Source organism: Liolophura sinensis, chromosome 1 (assembly GCF_032854445.1).
Source record: "Liolophura sinensis isolate JHLJ2023 chromosome 1, CUHK_Ljap_v2, whole genome shotgun sequence".
Classification (NCBI taxonomy): Eukaryota; Metazoa; Mollusca; class Polyplacophora; order Chitonida; family Chitonidae; genus Liolophura; species Liolophura sinensis.
The window spans coordinates 49018340-49032278 of NC_088295.1; the positions used below are offsets into that span (position 1 = coordinate 49018340).

Below are 13939 nucleotides of genomic sequence, written 5' to 3' on the forward strand. Positions count from 1 at the left end.
AGCTGGATCTCTCAAATGCTCTTGAGTAAAAGAAAAAGCTGACACAACTCTGTTCTCATTGGTTCGTATACTGTTTTAATATAAACGCGGCTTTCATTTGGCTGGAGCTTCAAATCAGATTTGCCATGTACCTTGCTAAAATCAAATAGCCTTGGATTATTAAACCCCTGTCAAACAAATAAATAGTTTTTTTTTTACTACTACTATGTTTGGATTGACAATCTGGATGTAAGCTTTCATCGGTATTATAGAATGCTTACTTAGTGATGACAAGTTTGGATAAAACGACAAACGTAATAATACGGTGAAGCAGCTTCATCTATTCCATAGCCGACCGGTCTTTGCTAGTTTTGCAAATTCTATAAGATGGGTACATATATGCGAATACACCAATGTAAGGGTAACCTATTATTATGATTTATCTTCCAGATTTGATTTTTGCTCCACTGATGTTGCCTTTATTTTCACAGCCGACACAAGATGGATATATATTTGCGTAAGCACCGCAGTGACGGTGGCCTGTCCGGAGAGACACCTTTTCAACATAACCGATGCATCCGTAGCTTATAAAGCAGAATTCTGTCCCAGTAACCTCACTGATCCGGCGGACTCTGTTGCTGATTGTTATGAATCTTACGCTGCAAAAGAGAATTTTGTATCTGACACACGTTCCCGGTGTAACGGTAGTCGTTTTTGTGACCTTCGCTTTGACCAAACTGTTCTCCAAATGTGTGCTACTTCCAGTACGGCCAACTTTTTAGCCGTCATTTACACATGTTACAATGGTGAGTATATATACAATATACTTTCTGACTTCTACTCTACTCAACAAAGTTAATGTTATGACCTCCAATAATGTGCTGATATTAGCTGATCGTTTTGAATTTTATGCTGGAAAAAGGATTTTATATCTAACAAACCTTCCTTGTGTAACGGTAGACGTTCTTGTAATCTTATCTTTGGAGGATCTGTCATGCTGATATGTACCATTGTCCCTATGGCCAACTCTTTGGCCGTCCGTTACACGTGTTATAGCGGGGTGAGTTATGTCAACTTGTCTCAGTATCATCGTGTCAAGATTTGGGAACTGCCTCTTTTCGTTGTGAAATGGAAGCAACCGGCCACTTTACTGGATGAATAAATACATTGATAAATGCTAGTATAATACATGTGCATATAGTACTGACTGTTCCAAGTACGGGATAAAGAAGACATTATAGTGTTTTTGATTTACAAATGAGCAACTGACCTATCAAGAAATATGAAGTGCATTATCACATCTGTATTTTGAGCAAACTTTTTTTTCTGGCTTTTCACTCCTTTCTTGGTGCGATTGTACTGTTACAACGGTATTAAATATATCTTCCTGTTTTCTCGGGGAATTACAGTATTCTTCCCTTTGAGCAGCTCTGAGTTGCCTGAATGGCGATGGCTATAATCCCGGATTCATATTGCTTGCTGACTCATTCCTAAAGCGTCCCCCCTGGCTACCGATAGGTTCAAGTCTATAATTAATCCGTTCATCGAATCTAACTCTCACTTATTCAGCTGTGGTTTAAATTAAATTCGTGGCCAAAATATGCTTCTTTGTTCATTGACCAACCGAAAAGTTTTTTTAAAAAAAAACCCCAAAAAACAATAACAATACCGCCTGTGTAGGCTAACCGAAATATGTCCATGGTATGCTTCTGGTATTTCTAAACATAAAATCGGTTAAATTATGTAAAACACCGCTGTTACAAGTGCCATCCCAGTCTGGTGAATTTCCAGAAAATATTGTTTGTGGCCTTTTCAGTACATATTTTCAATCGTTTGCCAATTGTTAGGTATTATCCTTTGTGTTTTCAATATATTTTCCTTGCTGGCCCCCCAATGCATTTTGACTATCGGTACGTAATGTCTGATGCCTTTTCAGTATATGGTGTTTGGGGGCTTTCTGAATATTAGAAAGGCAGCAACGTTTCCTACTAGATGACAACACAATATTCTTTTGGTCGTCAATTTTCCCTCAGATCCGAACCCCCCTACAACTACCCAGTCAACAACGACTCCAAACAGTACAGTCCCGGCATTCTCAGAGACTACAAGAGCCGCTTCTGCTACAGAGCCTTTACCATCCATAAGTTAGTGTCTTCATTCTTTTTGTTACCGAATTTTCTATGATTCGTGCAGGACTACGTTGGTATTAAAGGGACATTCCGCTGACGTCGAAAAAAATGTGCTGTTATTTTAGACGTAATTTATATAAAGCTCAGGCTTCCAGGTGGTTTCGGGGGGCCTCCGTGGCTCAGTCGGTTAGCGCGCTAGCACAGCGTAATGACCCAGGAGCCTCTCACCAATGCGGTCGCTGTGAGTTCAAGTCCAGCTCATGCTGGCCTCCTCTCCGGCAGTAAGTGGGAAGGTCTGACAGCAACCTACGGATGGTCGTGGGTTTCCCCCGGGCTCTGCCCGGTTTCCACCCACCATAATGCTGGCCGCCGTCGTATAAGTGAAATATTCTTGAGTACGGCGTAAAACACCAATCCAAAAATCCAGGTGGTTTCGAGGTTTCCCATCGACCACCAATTCATTCAAGTCGCTGTATTTGGAACACCTGATGTTACCCCCCCTTTGTTGTCTAGACGACGAGAGATGTTCAGCGAACTTGAAATGTCAGACACATTATTGTGTTGTAATTATGCGGTCTACCAAGCAATTTCTGTTCTACCGTGCAGATCATTACGAATTAGAAAATACTTTCAGTCTTTGGCATTGTTTACTATTTTGACCCTCGATGGCGCTCAGGTGTTTAAGGCTACAAAGTTCATGATTCCGTTTCCTTCCTCACTAAACCTATTCACTACAACATAGGTTAAGTACTCTATACTGTTATATGAATCTATTAACATCTGTCTGTCTGTTTCAGTTCCGATCGCTGTTGTAACTGTAGCAGTACTGATGGGACTCATCCTGCTCGTATCTATCACTATCTACCGAAAACGGTAAGTCTTGCCCTAGCATCTGTATCCGATGAAATAGTTTGCGACAGTTTATTGCTTACATTGTTACTAAGTGACATGATACGGAAATACATGGTGTCAGTAACCCTCATATTGGTTGACGCATCAGCCGATAAATAATTTCCGTATCCTATCATCAAGTAACCATGTGACGAATTTATGCTGCGAAGGATCAAGAGTCAAAAATCGATGTATAGGTGAATTGCTTCAGTCGTGTGACAATTGTTTTCAAACCCGAACAAAGGGAGATAACCTAGTCAGCAGACACAAATGCCGTTGTCTACAATGTATTATTATTATCGTTGCCCACGTGACCGATGCTGTCTAATGGAAAGTGGCGTATTTTGTCTGATGCGGGATAATCCTCTATATTTGTGTTGAGATTTGGAAAGGCACGGATATAAAAGGCAGTAAACCTGAAAAATTGGGCGGTACAATTGAAGATATCATTTATACATTAGAAATTTAAAATACTGTTGTTCATCTTTGTTACCTGTAGAGCTTGTTACATCTATTTATTCATTTGATTAATGCTCAACACAGTATTCAAGAATATTTCACTTTCACGGCGGTGGCCAGCATTATGGTTGGAGGAAGCGGGGCATAGTTCAGGGGAAACCCAGAACCATCCATAAGTTAATGACAGACCTTCCCACATACGGCTGGAGAGGAAACCAGTATGACTCACAGCAACCGCATTGGCGAGAGGATTTTGGGTTATTGCACCGCGCTGACGCGGTAACAACCTCGGCCACAGAAGCCTCGGAGCTTCTTATAATGTTGTAGACAAGTTTGAATGATTAAAGATTTATTATTTATTTGACTGGTGTTTCACGCCATACTTAAGAACTTTGGAAAGCTTTCCAACATGTGACGAACCGCTACATATATGTTGACCATAATGGTGGAAGACAAGCGGTCTTTAATGGACGTTAGATTGCACAATGGGCCTGGCAAGCGTTGTCGATCGCTTATCGTCACTAAGACCACACAAACAGTGAGTGGGTTCGTATCATGTCCATTCCAGGATTTGCACCGGCACCTCTTGTATCTCAAACTTGCAGGCAAGCTTAATTTATTTAAGTTCATACAGCTTAATATCTTGGAAATATTATGGTTTGAAATATAAGTGCATTCCACTGGCCCTTTCATTGTATATAGCCTGATGACGGGTACTGTTTGGTGTTTTATAGACGCAACCGAGGGGACAAGAGTGTTGAACGTCGGGAAGCCCAGGAAGAGAGTGTCACGTATTACAACGTGCAAATAGATAACTCGCCCAACCCACCAGGCCGGAGTGACTCTGAATTGAACATGAACAGTCCAGCCATATCTACAGAAAGTGAGGAGCCCCAACCTACGTCAGATTACGAGGGCATCTCGTCACAGAATGAAATGCCTTTCAGAGAACACAACTATGAGAAGATTAGCGTCAGCAACGAGACGTCGGCATACACCAGTATGGCCTTCACCCCTGATTACGTCAACGCTGAAGGGTATTGACTGGACAAAGTGGACGCAGAGCGGGGACTTGTGGGCATCGCATCCAGTTTGCTTCCTGGAACCAGACAATCCAGACCACTGAACACGTGACGAACTATCGATGAAGGCCTGTCCTCTAATGTGGACATAAATTGACGTTGTAAAAATTGTATATGTTTCCAAGCTTTCAAACAGTGTGTTTGCACCTGTGTGTCCTCGTTGTTTTGTGCTTAACCAGTTTATGAGTGAAACGGTATAATAAAACGTTCCGATCAAAGCGTCAACACAGACATCTTTATACCTGTTGTCAAAAACATTGTGGACGTTTCAAATCTTTAATTCAAAGACTAGTTTCCAAATCAACAGTTTTCAATCATGCCAGAATGGCTCACGGATGTTGTAGACACCTAAATTTACGCGTGGCGGAATGCATTTACACTGGTCGTAAATAAAACCTGACCATTCCCAGTCACAGCTGTGTTCGTTCCACCTTAGTGCAAACTTGATCTTGGGCATCTCGCTATACCGTTTGATTAAACCTATTTAACAACTGTGGAAAAAGAACTAGCCGTGTTATACAATAAAATGCGCCAGATAACATAATTGCAAATTAGATTTCAATGGAATCGAGAGAAAGGACAACTTGTTTTTGACAGCTCCAATCTGCTATTTTTCCGTTAGTGTATTTTGGTGGTAACACACAGCGCATATATGTGCATTACGATTAAACGTGTACTTTAACACATATGTTTACATCTTGGATAATGAACACGCTCAGTTACTAAACCCCTTTGTATAAATGTATCAACTTTGTAGTTGCATCAAATACATCAAATGTATGGACATGTATCTCCAAAGTTGAAACCAACGCGCGACTGTGATATCTGCATTGGTATTCGACCTGTACATTATCCACTATGAGTTTAAAATTGACTAGATATCATGCCTAGAATATGTATTATACTTTTTCCATCAAATCGAAGAATTCTTTTCTCTTACATGTTACCAGTTTTGTTTACTATTTATATAATTAATTCTTTGGTATTTGTTTGGGAATTGGTGTTATAGGTTATTTTTGGACATGGATCTTGTGATAATCGTCTCAAACTCTATTCTTGGTTTGAGAGTGTTATACCAATGTCGGACTTCAGATCGTGACAAGTAGGCCTACATTCTACCTAACAATGCTGAATATAACTTTAGGAAGATATAATATGTGAGTAGTATGTTGTACATACGTCGCGTTTTGCTCAAATGTTGTTGTTTGCTGTTCAACATTATATCAAAAATTTGTTGTCTTTCTTTGTCTTTTTTATTGGGGGAGAGGGGAAGGAGGGGATCTTTCCAGGAAACAGATGCAGTAAGAATGGAAAGCTGATTTTCATTATTCTCCAGAGGTCTGATTTAAAGTGGTAGAGTGCTGATAGTCACTGAAAATCCTCCAATCATGATTGTCTGTCTTAAAAGTTGACAGAGCTAAATGTCATTTAGTCTAATTTGCACGAAGACATGATTTGGTCTGATTGTTGTTTAAAATCGTATTCGATATTCGAAGCAGAGGAATCTCGAAAATCCTCAATGTCAGAATGGGACTGAACGAACATCTGGCGTGACCTATCACCTGGAAAGGCAAAGACTTTAAGGGTGTCCATATGCTGCATTTGTCTGATAATTTACAGATCTGTACTTGACTATCATTGTCCCTATTTTACACACGACCAAAACCAACCCATCAAAACAATCATCTGAACTCATGCATTAGTTTATAGATTAAACTCTAATTAAATCATTGCTAAGGCTGTCATATTTTGGAACATAATGCTATTGATTAGAGCATGCAGAAATTATCCTCTTAATTTTTTTAATGAAACATGAAACTTTTGGCTTTTATTTGTTAATAAGCAGGCTCGCTTTGACAAGAACAACATATTAACCGAGTCACCATGCAAGGCCTACGTACACTTTTGCAAGTATAATATTTCCACATGCTGCCGGCTGACACTTATCCCGAAAACTGATTAATTTGCTACCTAGATGTTTTAGCAGCGACACTTTGCGCTCAAAAGCCAATAGACGTTGATACAGACGCCGCATCATTTAGACGTCTGTGATTAATTTGGCATGCTAGTGTTTCCACACTGACTCCGTTGGAGTATAATAGCCTCTTGGTATAAGGTTATTGGGCAGTGTGTTTTATGGTCAGCAAAAATCACACTGTTTAATTCACAAGCCATTCACTGGTTGATTGTTTATGTTATCGATCGTTTGACCGGGAGCTAATGGTCATAATGTTAATTGTTGTGACAATCGTTATACAAACGATATATCATTCTGTGCTCGATTAACACAGCTTTCGGGTTCACAGAAAGGGCAAAAAGGATGAGCTTAACGGTAAATTCGGGGAGGTTGGAATATTTCGATCGTAAATTTGGAACTGTGTTTGTTGGGTCATCGCAGTAGTGTTTTGACAAACGTGAATTTCTGTTATAAAGAGTTTTGACGATGACGTAAATGTTCATAAAGTGTTACATCCGACATAATATGTCATCTCAACTCCTGATTCAACTGACGAATATATTATAAACTTCATCTCAAAGTTCCATATAACGCGTCACAGGAACGTTCAAAACACGTTTTCTACAGTTTGTCTCCGATGTTTCTGAAAGACATTTACAATTTTAAACTTCCGCTTTGTCATGCATGGTCATGCAGAATAAACCAAGGGAGATAATAATGTAAAGTGGTTGTACTTCACCGTATACGTGTCTTGCGCAGATATTGGCCTGTCTTTGGGATTAATGTCAAATTTTCTTAACCAGTACCGCGTCGTGGTAATTGCTGCCCCATTTAACCATCTTGACCACATTTTGTTCATCCAGTCCAGATGCGTGTGTATTAATTAGTACATTAAAATTAAACAGACTCGGTACAGTATGCACACAAAATACATACACTTACCCAGATTTTTTTTTTTTACAGTTTGCTCGGTAAACCCTTCCATATATAGTATTCATAGCGAACCAGTCACACTGTATTTCCTTCTACTACATCTAGGCCTATACTTACTCTTCACGCCTGCGCTCACACGAACATACTTGTTCCTTACTGGCTGCTCGCCTTTGTCACTGGACTGGCGAAGAATTCCAAAGGCCTTTCAGCTCTTTTTTGATTAATGACTTTATAACTGAAAACACACACAACTGGGTGCCACAAAAGCGTGTCTACGTTTGGTCAGGTAGGTTGTCGCAAACCTGAATGTGGGTATAATGGTATACAAGCCCTGATCTTCTCTCAGCTGTACTGTGACTAAGACGGCCAAGTCTTACGTAGGACAACTGATCCAGCCTGTGTCATTTGTACTAGTCAATATTGTATGTATTACATGTTTTAATCCGTTTTATTACTATTTTAAAGTCACAACTCTCATGTGAAGGGTGGTAAGAATATGCAGAAGAGAGCGGTAGACGGCTAGAGTGTTTAAGTTTGAAGCAGATTGAGCTTAAAGTTCCAGGTACCAGATGACGTAAAACCTCGCCCACATGACGTGTTGTAGTCTGTTTGTAATCGTACAGGAACTCGGGAGACACGGTTGCTGTTGACGCCGTTTAAAACGTGGTTAAACCGGCAGTTGACATTTGGCTTAATGTGACAGCAAAGAGGCTGAGAGAAGGGCTAACCTTACAACGAAGACCGTTCCAAGGAAGTAAAGACGTTTGGTGCAAAAGCGAAGAAATGTACAGTTGACAGCAGTAAATAACCATCTCACCTGTGAAAGACATCTTGGCACAAGAAAGGTGGCACAAGGAAGGACCATTGATACAGGATTTTGAACTCTTACACAGAAAAAAGGTCGTGTTAACATCTATTCTTCAAGGGATACTAGTCTCGTCTACTTCCTGGTAAAAGGTTTCACTTTTGTGTTTGTGCTGACATGTAACGCTCAGCTCTGTTCGTGGATGTTAGCCATAATCATCTGACTGTTGTAGGCACAAACACATACAAACAAACTTCTGTTTTCCCCAAGCAATGGACCACCTGGGTATATACAAGCTGTCGCTGCTGCTGGTAGTGGGACTGTCGACGAAACTGGTAGCTTCTCAGAGTAAGATTTCATCATTTCTTTTTATGCCAAAAACTATCTGACCTTAAAGAGGCGGTCAATATGCTGTCATATTCTTGAAACATAACTGTCCTCATGTAAAACTTCCATCTGTCTTACACTGTCTTACAATACTGTATTTCACCTAAATTTTGGTATGTAAAAATGTACTTTTGGTTGCATATAAACACCGTAACTGATTCCTTCGATGCAAAGTTTTGCCAATAAGAAATTAACAATTCGTTGAGTGATCTTATAAGGCAAGACTTCAATCACGAATGAAGCAAAAGTGTCACGTGAGAAAAGCTAAACTTAAGGTGAAATAAAGTATCATTTAGCTTTGAATTGTGACTTCAACTGCTTCATACAACAAAGTTCTAACAGGTTTTCCTTTCCGCCCATTGCAATAACGAGCGTAGAACCGTCGTGTAAATGAAACCTCTTGAGTAAAGCCCTGTTTCTATGGACATACAATTGCTTAGCGCATTCGTCACTGTTCTTTCGTCACTGTTCTGCGTTGACGACTGTACATCCCTGTATAATCTAATACCTTCATCAAACCACCCCAGCAAAATCCTTTCCCAATGTTTTAAAATGGGTCATATTTCATTGGCTCTGCACTACAGCGTGTGTTAAAGAAACACCGCAGCGTGCCTTATGTTATGAATTATCGTGCGAGTAATCGCTAAGCAATTGCCAATCCGTGGAAACAGCACATTGGTGTTAACTTTAAATCCAGTACACAAGTGTACGTCTTTCGCTTCCACAAAATCTGAAGTGCCTTGTATTCTATTTGGTTATAACAAAACTCTATTTATGTTTACAGACGACACAAGATGGACATATATATGCCTAAGCACTGCAGTGACAGTGGCCTGTCCGGAGAGACACCTTTTCAACATAACCGATGCATCCGTAGCTTATAAAGCAGAATTCTGTCCCAGTAACCTCACTGATCCGGTGGATTCTGTTGCTGATTGTTATGAATCTTACTCTGCAAAAGAGAATTTTGTATCTAACACACGTTTCCGGTGTAACGGTAGTCGTTTTTGTGACCTTCGCTTTGACCAAACTATTCTCCAAATGTGTGCTACTTCCAGTACGGCCAATTTTTTAGCCGTCAGTTACACATGTTACAATGGTGAGTATATATACAATATACTTTCTGACTTCTACTCTACTCAACAAAGTTAATGCCATGGCCTCCAATAATGTGTTGATAATAGCTGATTCTTTCCCTGCAAAAGGGATTTTTATATCTGGCACACGCTTCCGGTGTAACGGTAGTCGTTTTTGTGACCTTGACTTTGACTCAAGTGTTCTCCAAACAATGTCCTACTTCCACTATGGCCAAATTTTTAGGCGTCAGTTACACATGTTACAATGGTGAGTATATAGACAAAATATTTTCTGACTTCCATTGTATGCAACAAAATTAATATCATGGTTTCCAGTAATGTGCTTTTCAACATCTTACAAAACTGTGCACATTTATCTGTTCTAAATGTGGAAGAAAAACACATTTTAATTGAAAATAGAAAGTTCCAAATCTAAAATAATAGTAACAATGACAGTCTCACGTGTCATGCATAACAATATCAGAATAATAAAATTAGCTAAATCAGATAACACTTCGTTATTACAAGTACAGTTTTGTCTGCTGTATTTCCAGAAAATATTGTTTGCCGCCGTTTCAGTATATGTTTTCTTTTTCCTTTTTATTAAGTATTATCTCTTTTCCTTTCAAGACATTTTTGCGTGTTGCTCCTCTACTTCATTTTGATTCGAACATTCTTACTATCGTTTATCAATACCTGATGCCTTTTCAGCATATGGTGTTTGGTGGCTTTATGAATATTAGGATGACAATGACGCCTGTTAGCAGATGATAAAACAATGTTATTTTGATCTTTAATTTTCCCTCAGATCCGAATCCTCCTACAACTACCCAGTTAACAAAGACACCAAACAGTACAGTCCCGGCATCCCCACAGCCTACAACAGCCGCTTCTGCTACAGAACCCTTCCCATACATCAGTGAGTTTCTCTCTTTATATGTATAGTTTTGAATGTCTTGCGATACTTCCATATAAATTCGTTAAATAAAGAGAACAAATGATGATTACTGTCTGTCGACTTGTGTGAAAGTGACCGCTTCATTTGATGGATCCTCTGGAAAGGCCACCAATGAGAAGCCCGGTTGATTCGCCTGCAATTTCTTCACAGGTGGTTTTCTCCAGGATTCACCAGTCTTTCTTCATTCAGTAACTTGAAAGCCATCATACAAGTGAAATGTTTGTCCGTTCGACGTATAACACCAATCAAATTCTGTAATCCATGTTTCAGTATACCAAATAAGTCTGAGTGGGCTTTGTACGAGAGTGTTGTCTAAAACTTCGGTTTGTCCTTTTCGACAAATTCCAATCTTGATTCCTCCACCCACCAATCTTAACATCGGGTCTAAGACGTTAATATCTTCATGTTAATGGCTCCCGTCAGGGAAAAAATCTTGTTCATGGCCTTAAATAACAGTCAGAAAATTTAATAAATAAATAATGGCTCGTCAACTTGCTGAGGGCAAGAGCTTCTTGACACTTTGTCAAGTTTGCACATAATACCTCTGTCACATTTTAAATCACATTTTGGACAATCCCCACCTATGTTCGTCCATCCATCACTGTTACACGGTCAGAGGGACATTGTTCCTGGGTTGTTTATTGCCCAAGTATCATTAAAAGTACAAGTGTACCTAGGCCTTATGACCATAATATGGCTGAAGTATGGCCAATGTGGTGTTCAACTCAAATGATCCCTTCATTCCTTGCTGTTTCAGTTCCGATCGCTGTGGCGGCTGGAGCTACTCTGGGACTTATTCTAATCATCTGTATTATAATCTGCTGTATATGGTAAGCAGCGCAGTAGAAGTTGTCATGCTAATCTCATTCCAGGGGAACATCAGTTCTGATATCAGTTTTCATTTGCATACATTTCATCCGTGGAAAGAAATTACGGCATGTTAAACCTTATATTATTACTTTGTTGTGTTTTTTGCAGTATGTTGCTGTTTGTTTTTGTATGTTTGTCTTTTTCTTTTTTTTTTTTTTGAATTTTTCCTGAGCTTATTCTGAGCACAGATATTATCGGCAACAATGAATCAAAAACTGTGCCAATATTGTCAACAGGAAGAGTCCTTTTAGGGGTGAAGTTCAAGTCGTGCTTTTTACTGTTGAAAACATTAAGTGTGTTTCGATGTTTTGTCAAACCAGGATTGCCACATTCTAAAAACTAATGTCGTAAATTTAAAATAAAGCTTTTTCTGAGTGACCTCACAATAGATTGTTATTTGAACATAGTATTATGTTACAGACAACGCAGTATCCTTTGCATCGACAAAAGAACAAGACCTGTAAAACATAATAGTTTGTAGCGATATGCCATCTCTCAGAAAACATAGCCTGTCATTTTAGCAGATTATTTTCTAGTGTGCATTCGACTGCTTTGCCGTGTTCTGTTGCTTCAACATACCTATTGTTTCACAGGCGTAACCGAGGCAAAACGAGTATAGATCGTCCAGATGTCAGGAAAGAGAGCGTCACAGAAGTGAACATCGTCAAGAGAGGTGACGACAACAGGGTGAAAACAGCGCCCAGATTCAAAGAGGATTCCAACTGGAACCGTCCTGATCTCACCCCCAGCACTTTTGACGACAATGGACAAGTAGAAAATCCATCCTACCCTCAAGGCCTTTACGCGCTTCCTCATAAGAGCGCTAAGGCGGCAGTCGTTACCATAGAGACGGAGGAGCCCCAACCGCCTTCTCATTACGAGACAGTCTCACCCGAGAACGAGACGTCTCCGGGAAAGCCTCTAATCAGACAGAACTATGAAAAAGCTAAGCTGAGCAACGAGGGTTCAACCTACACCAACGTGGCTTTCACCCCCGATGACGTCAGTGATGACGAGGGTTCTCACGATCCCGATAAAAACTCTCCTCCTGGCGGAAATCGCGTCAGATTTGCTCCCGACGACGAATACACCGGCAGAGGGAGTCCGGACGGTGGTCATTCTGAGCAGGTCACACTGCGCGAGGGTCTCTCCGAGGACAGGGACAAGGTGATCAGTGGAATGTACGCTAAGGTCAATAAGCAAGGGGTACAACTAAAAGAGGACCCTATGTAAATACTGATGAAATAGATGTAAATGTGTCATATATGGGAAAGACTGTAATGTCTGTCCTGCAGTCAGTGTTGGTAAACGCTCCAGAATTGCTTGAAATAGTTTGACAACTCTGTCTTGTTTTCTTGATTTGTCATATTCCATGTACATGGTTCAACCAGCAGAGAACCCAATGTAAATATATCCAAGATGGCAAACACTGGACTAGGCATTCTGTGGTTAATACTGGTAAGCGTTCTAGAACAGTTCGAAACTGTTGTGCAACTGTCGGGGAGTATCGTGTTGTGTCATGTTAAATGTACATGGTACAAGTTGTAGAGGATGCCGTATAAACATCGATGAAATGTAAACGTGTCCGATGTGGCAAACACTGGGCTGTGTATTCTGTAATTAGTGTTAGTAAGTATTCCAGAACAGAATTGATGGAGTACGTGTAAATATACATAATTGTGCCATAGTCCCTTATGCCATGTGATGACGGTCAAGTTTTGTACATTTGACCAAATCAACAGTTGTTTCAATAAGTGCTTATACATATATAATGTTTTGCTGTATATAAATGACTATAGAAGTTATTGCTGCATGTGATGGTTATGCTTTTGAAGTAGTACCAAAATATATAGTAGTTTAGATGTTAAAATATGTGGTTAATCCAATGTTTGCTATTATTTTCTCCTTCATGCCCGCTATTTCTCGCTATGTAAAGCGTATATATTGCTGAACATGTATATAGTGCTATATAGTAGATAATAGTGCCATATGCAGATTGTGTTTTATGTTGAAAATATGTGATGTTGCTATAAACTTTTTGATGTATTGAATTAGCATTCAGGGGTACCAGTCCTTGCAGAGAAACACCGTCAGTCTGAGATACCAAATGCCTGACAGTACTGTACAAAAGTTCAATTCATTATATAACAGAAGCATTTAGACGGTACACCTGTATACATACAATGGCTGAAACGGTGAAAAGATACTAAACCGGTAAATCAAGTTATGTTTTTTATGTGCGAAAGAGATGAGCGGTTATATGTGTTATGTGGATTATACAAAGTGGAATAGCCTTTGTATAGGTCGTTAGAGCCAGTTCTACGCACATTTTCACACACGATTCCTAGAAGAAAACTTTTCACTAAGTACGCATGAGCTGCAGAAAAAACATCGACATGCACATAATTTAATC

General features: G+C 39.7%; 2 protein-coding genes across 2 annotated transcripts; both read left to right on the forward strand.

The window, feature by feature from the left end:
* Positions 1–1920: 1920 nt before the first annotated feature.
* On the forward strand, positions 1921–4760 carry LOC135462077 (uncharacterized). The gene is made up of 3 exons (XM_064739428.1): positions 1921–2123; positions 2906–2981; positions 4193–4760. Exons 2-3 carry the CDS (start codon positions 2938–2940, stop codon positions 4500–4502), a joined length of 354 nt encoding a protein of 117 aa, XP_064595498.1. The 5' UTR covers positions 1921–2123; positions 2906–2937; the 3' UTR covers positions 4503–4760.
* Positions 4761–8507: 3747 nt separating this feature from the next.
* Positions 8508–13579, forward strand: LOC135461702 (uncharacterized). Its single transcript, XM_064738905.1, has 4 exons — positions 8508–8583; positions 10507–10617; positions 11414–11486; positions 12120–13579. The coding sequence occupies exons 1-4, from the start codon at positions 8508–8510 to the stop codon at positions 12757–12759; spliced, it is 900 nt and encodes a 299-aa protein (XP_064594975.1). The 3' UTR covers positions 12760–13579.
* The last annotated feature ends 360 nt before the right edge of the window (positions 13580–13939 follow it).

Bases quoted from the DNA above. Each gene is read 5' to 3' on its own strand.
- LOC135461702 (XM_064738905.1), top strand. From the start codon at position 8,508: ATGGACCACCTGGGTATATACAAGCTGTCGCTGCTGCTGGTAGTGGGA. The intron at 8,584-10,506 runs GTAAGATTTCAT...ATTTTCCCTCAG, and splicing joins GAAACTGGTAGCTTCTCAGA to ATCCGAATCCTCCTACAACT. The intron at 10,618-11,413 runs GTGAGTTTCTCT...TTGCTGTTTCAG, and splicing joins AGAACCCTTCCCATACATCA to TTCCGATCGCTGTGGCGGCT.
- LOC135462077 (XM_064739428.1), top strand. From the start codon at position 2,938: ATGGGACTCATCCTGCTCGTATCTATCACTATCTACCGAAAACG. The intron at 2,982-4,192 runs GTAAGTCTTGCC...GGTGTTTTATAG, and splicing joins ATCACTATCTACCGAAAACG to ACGCAACCGAGGGGACAAGA.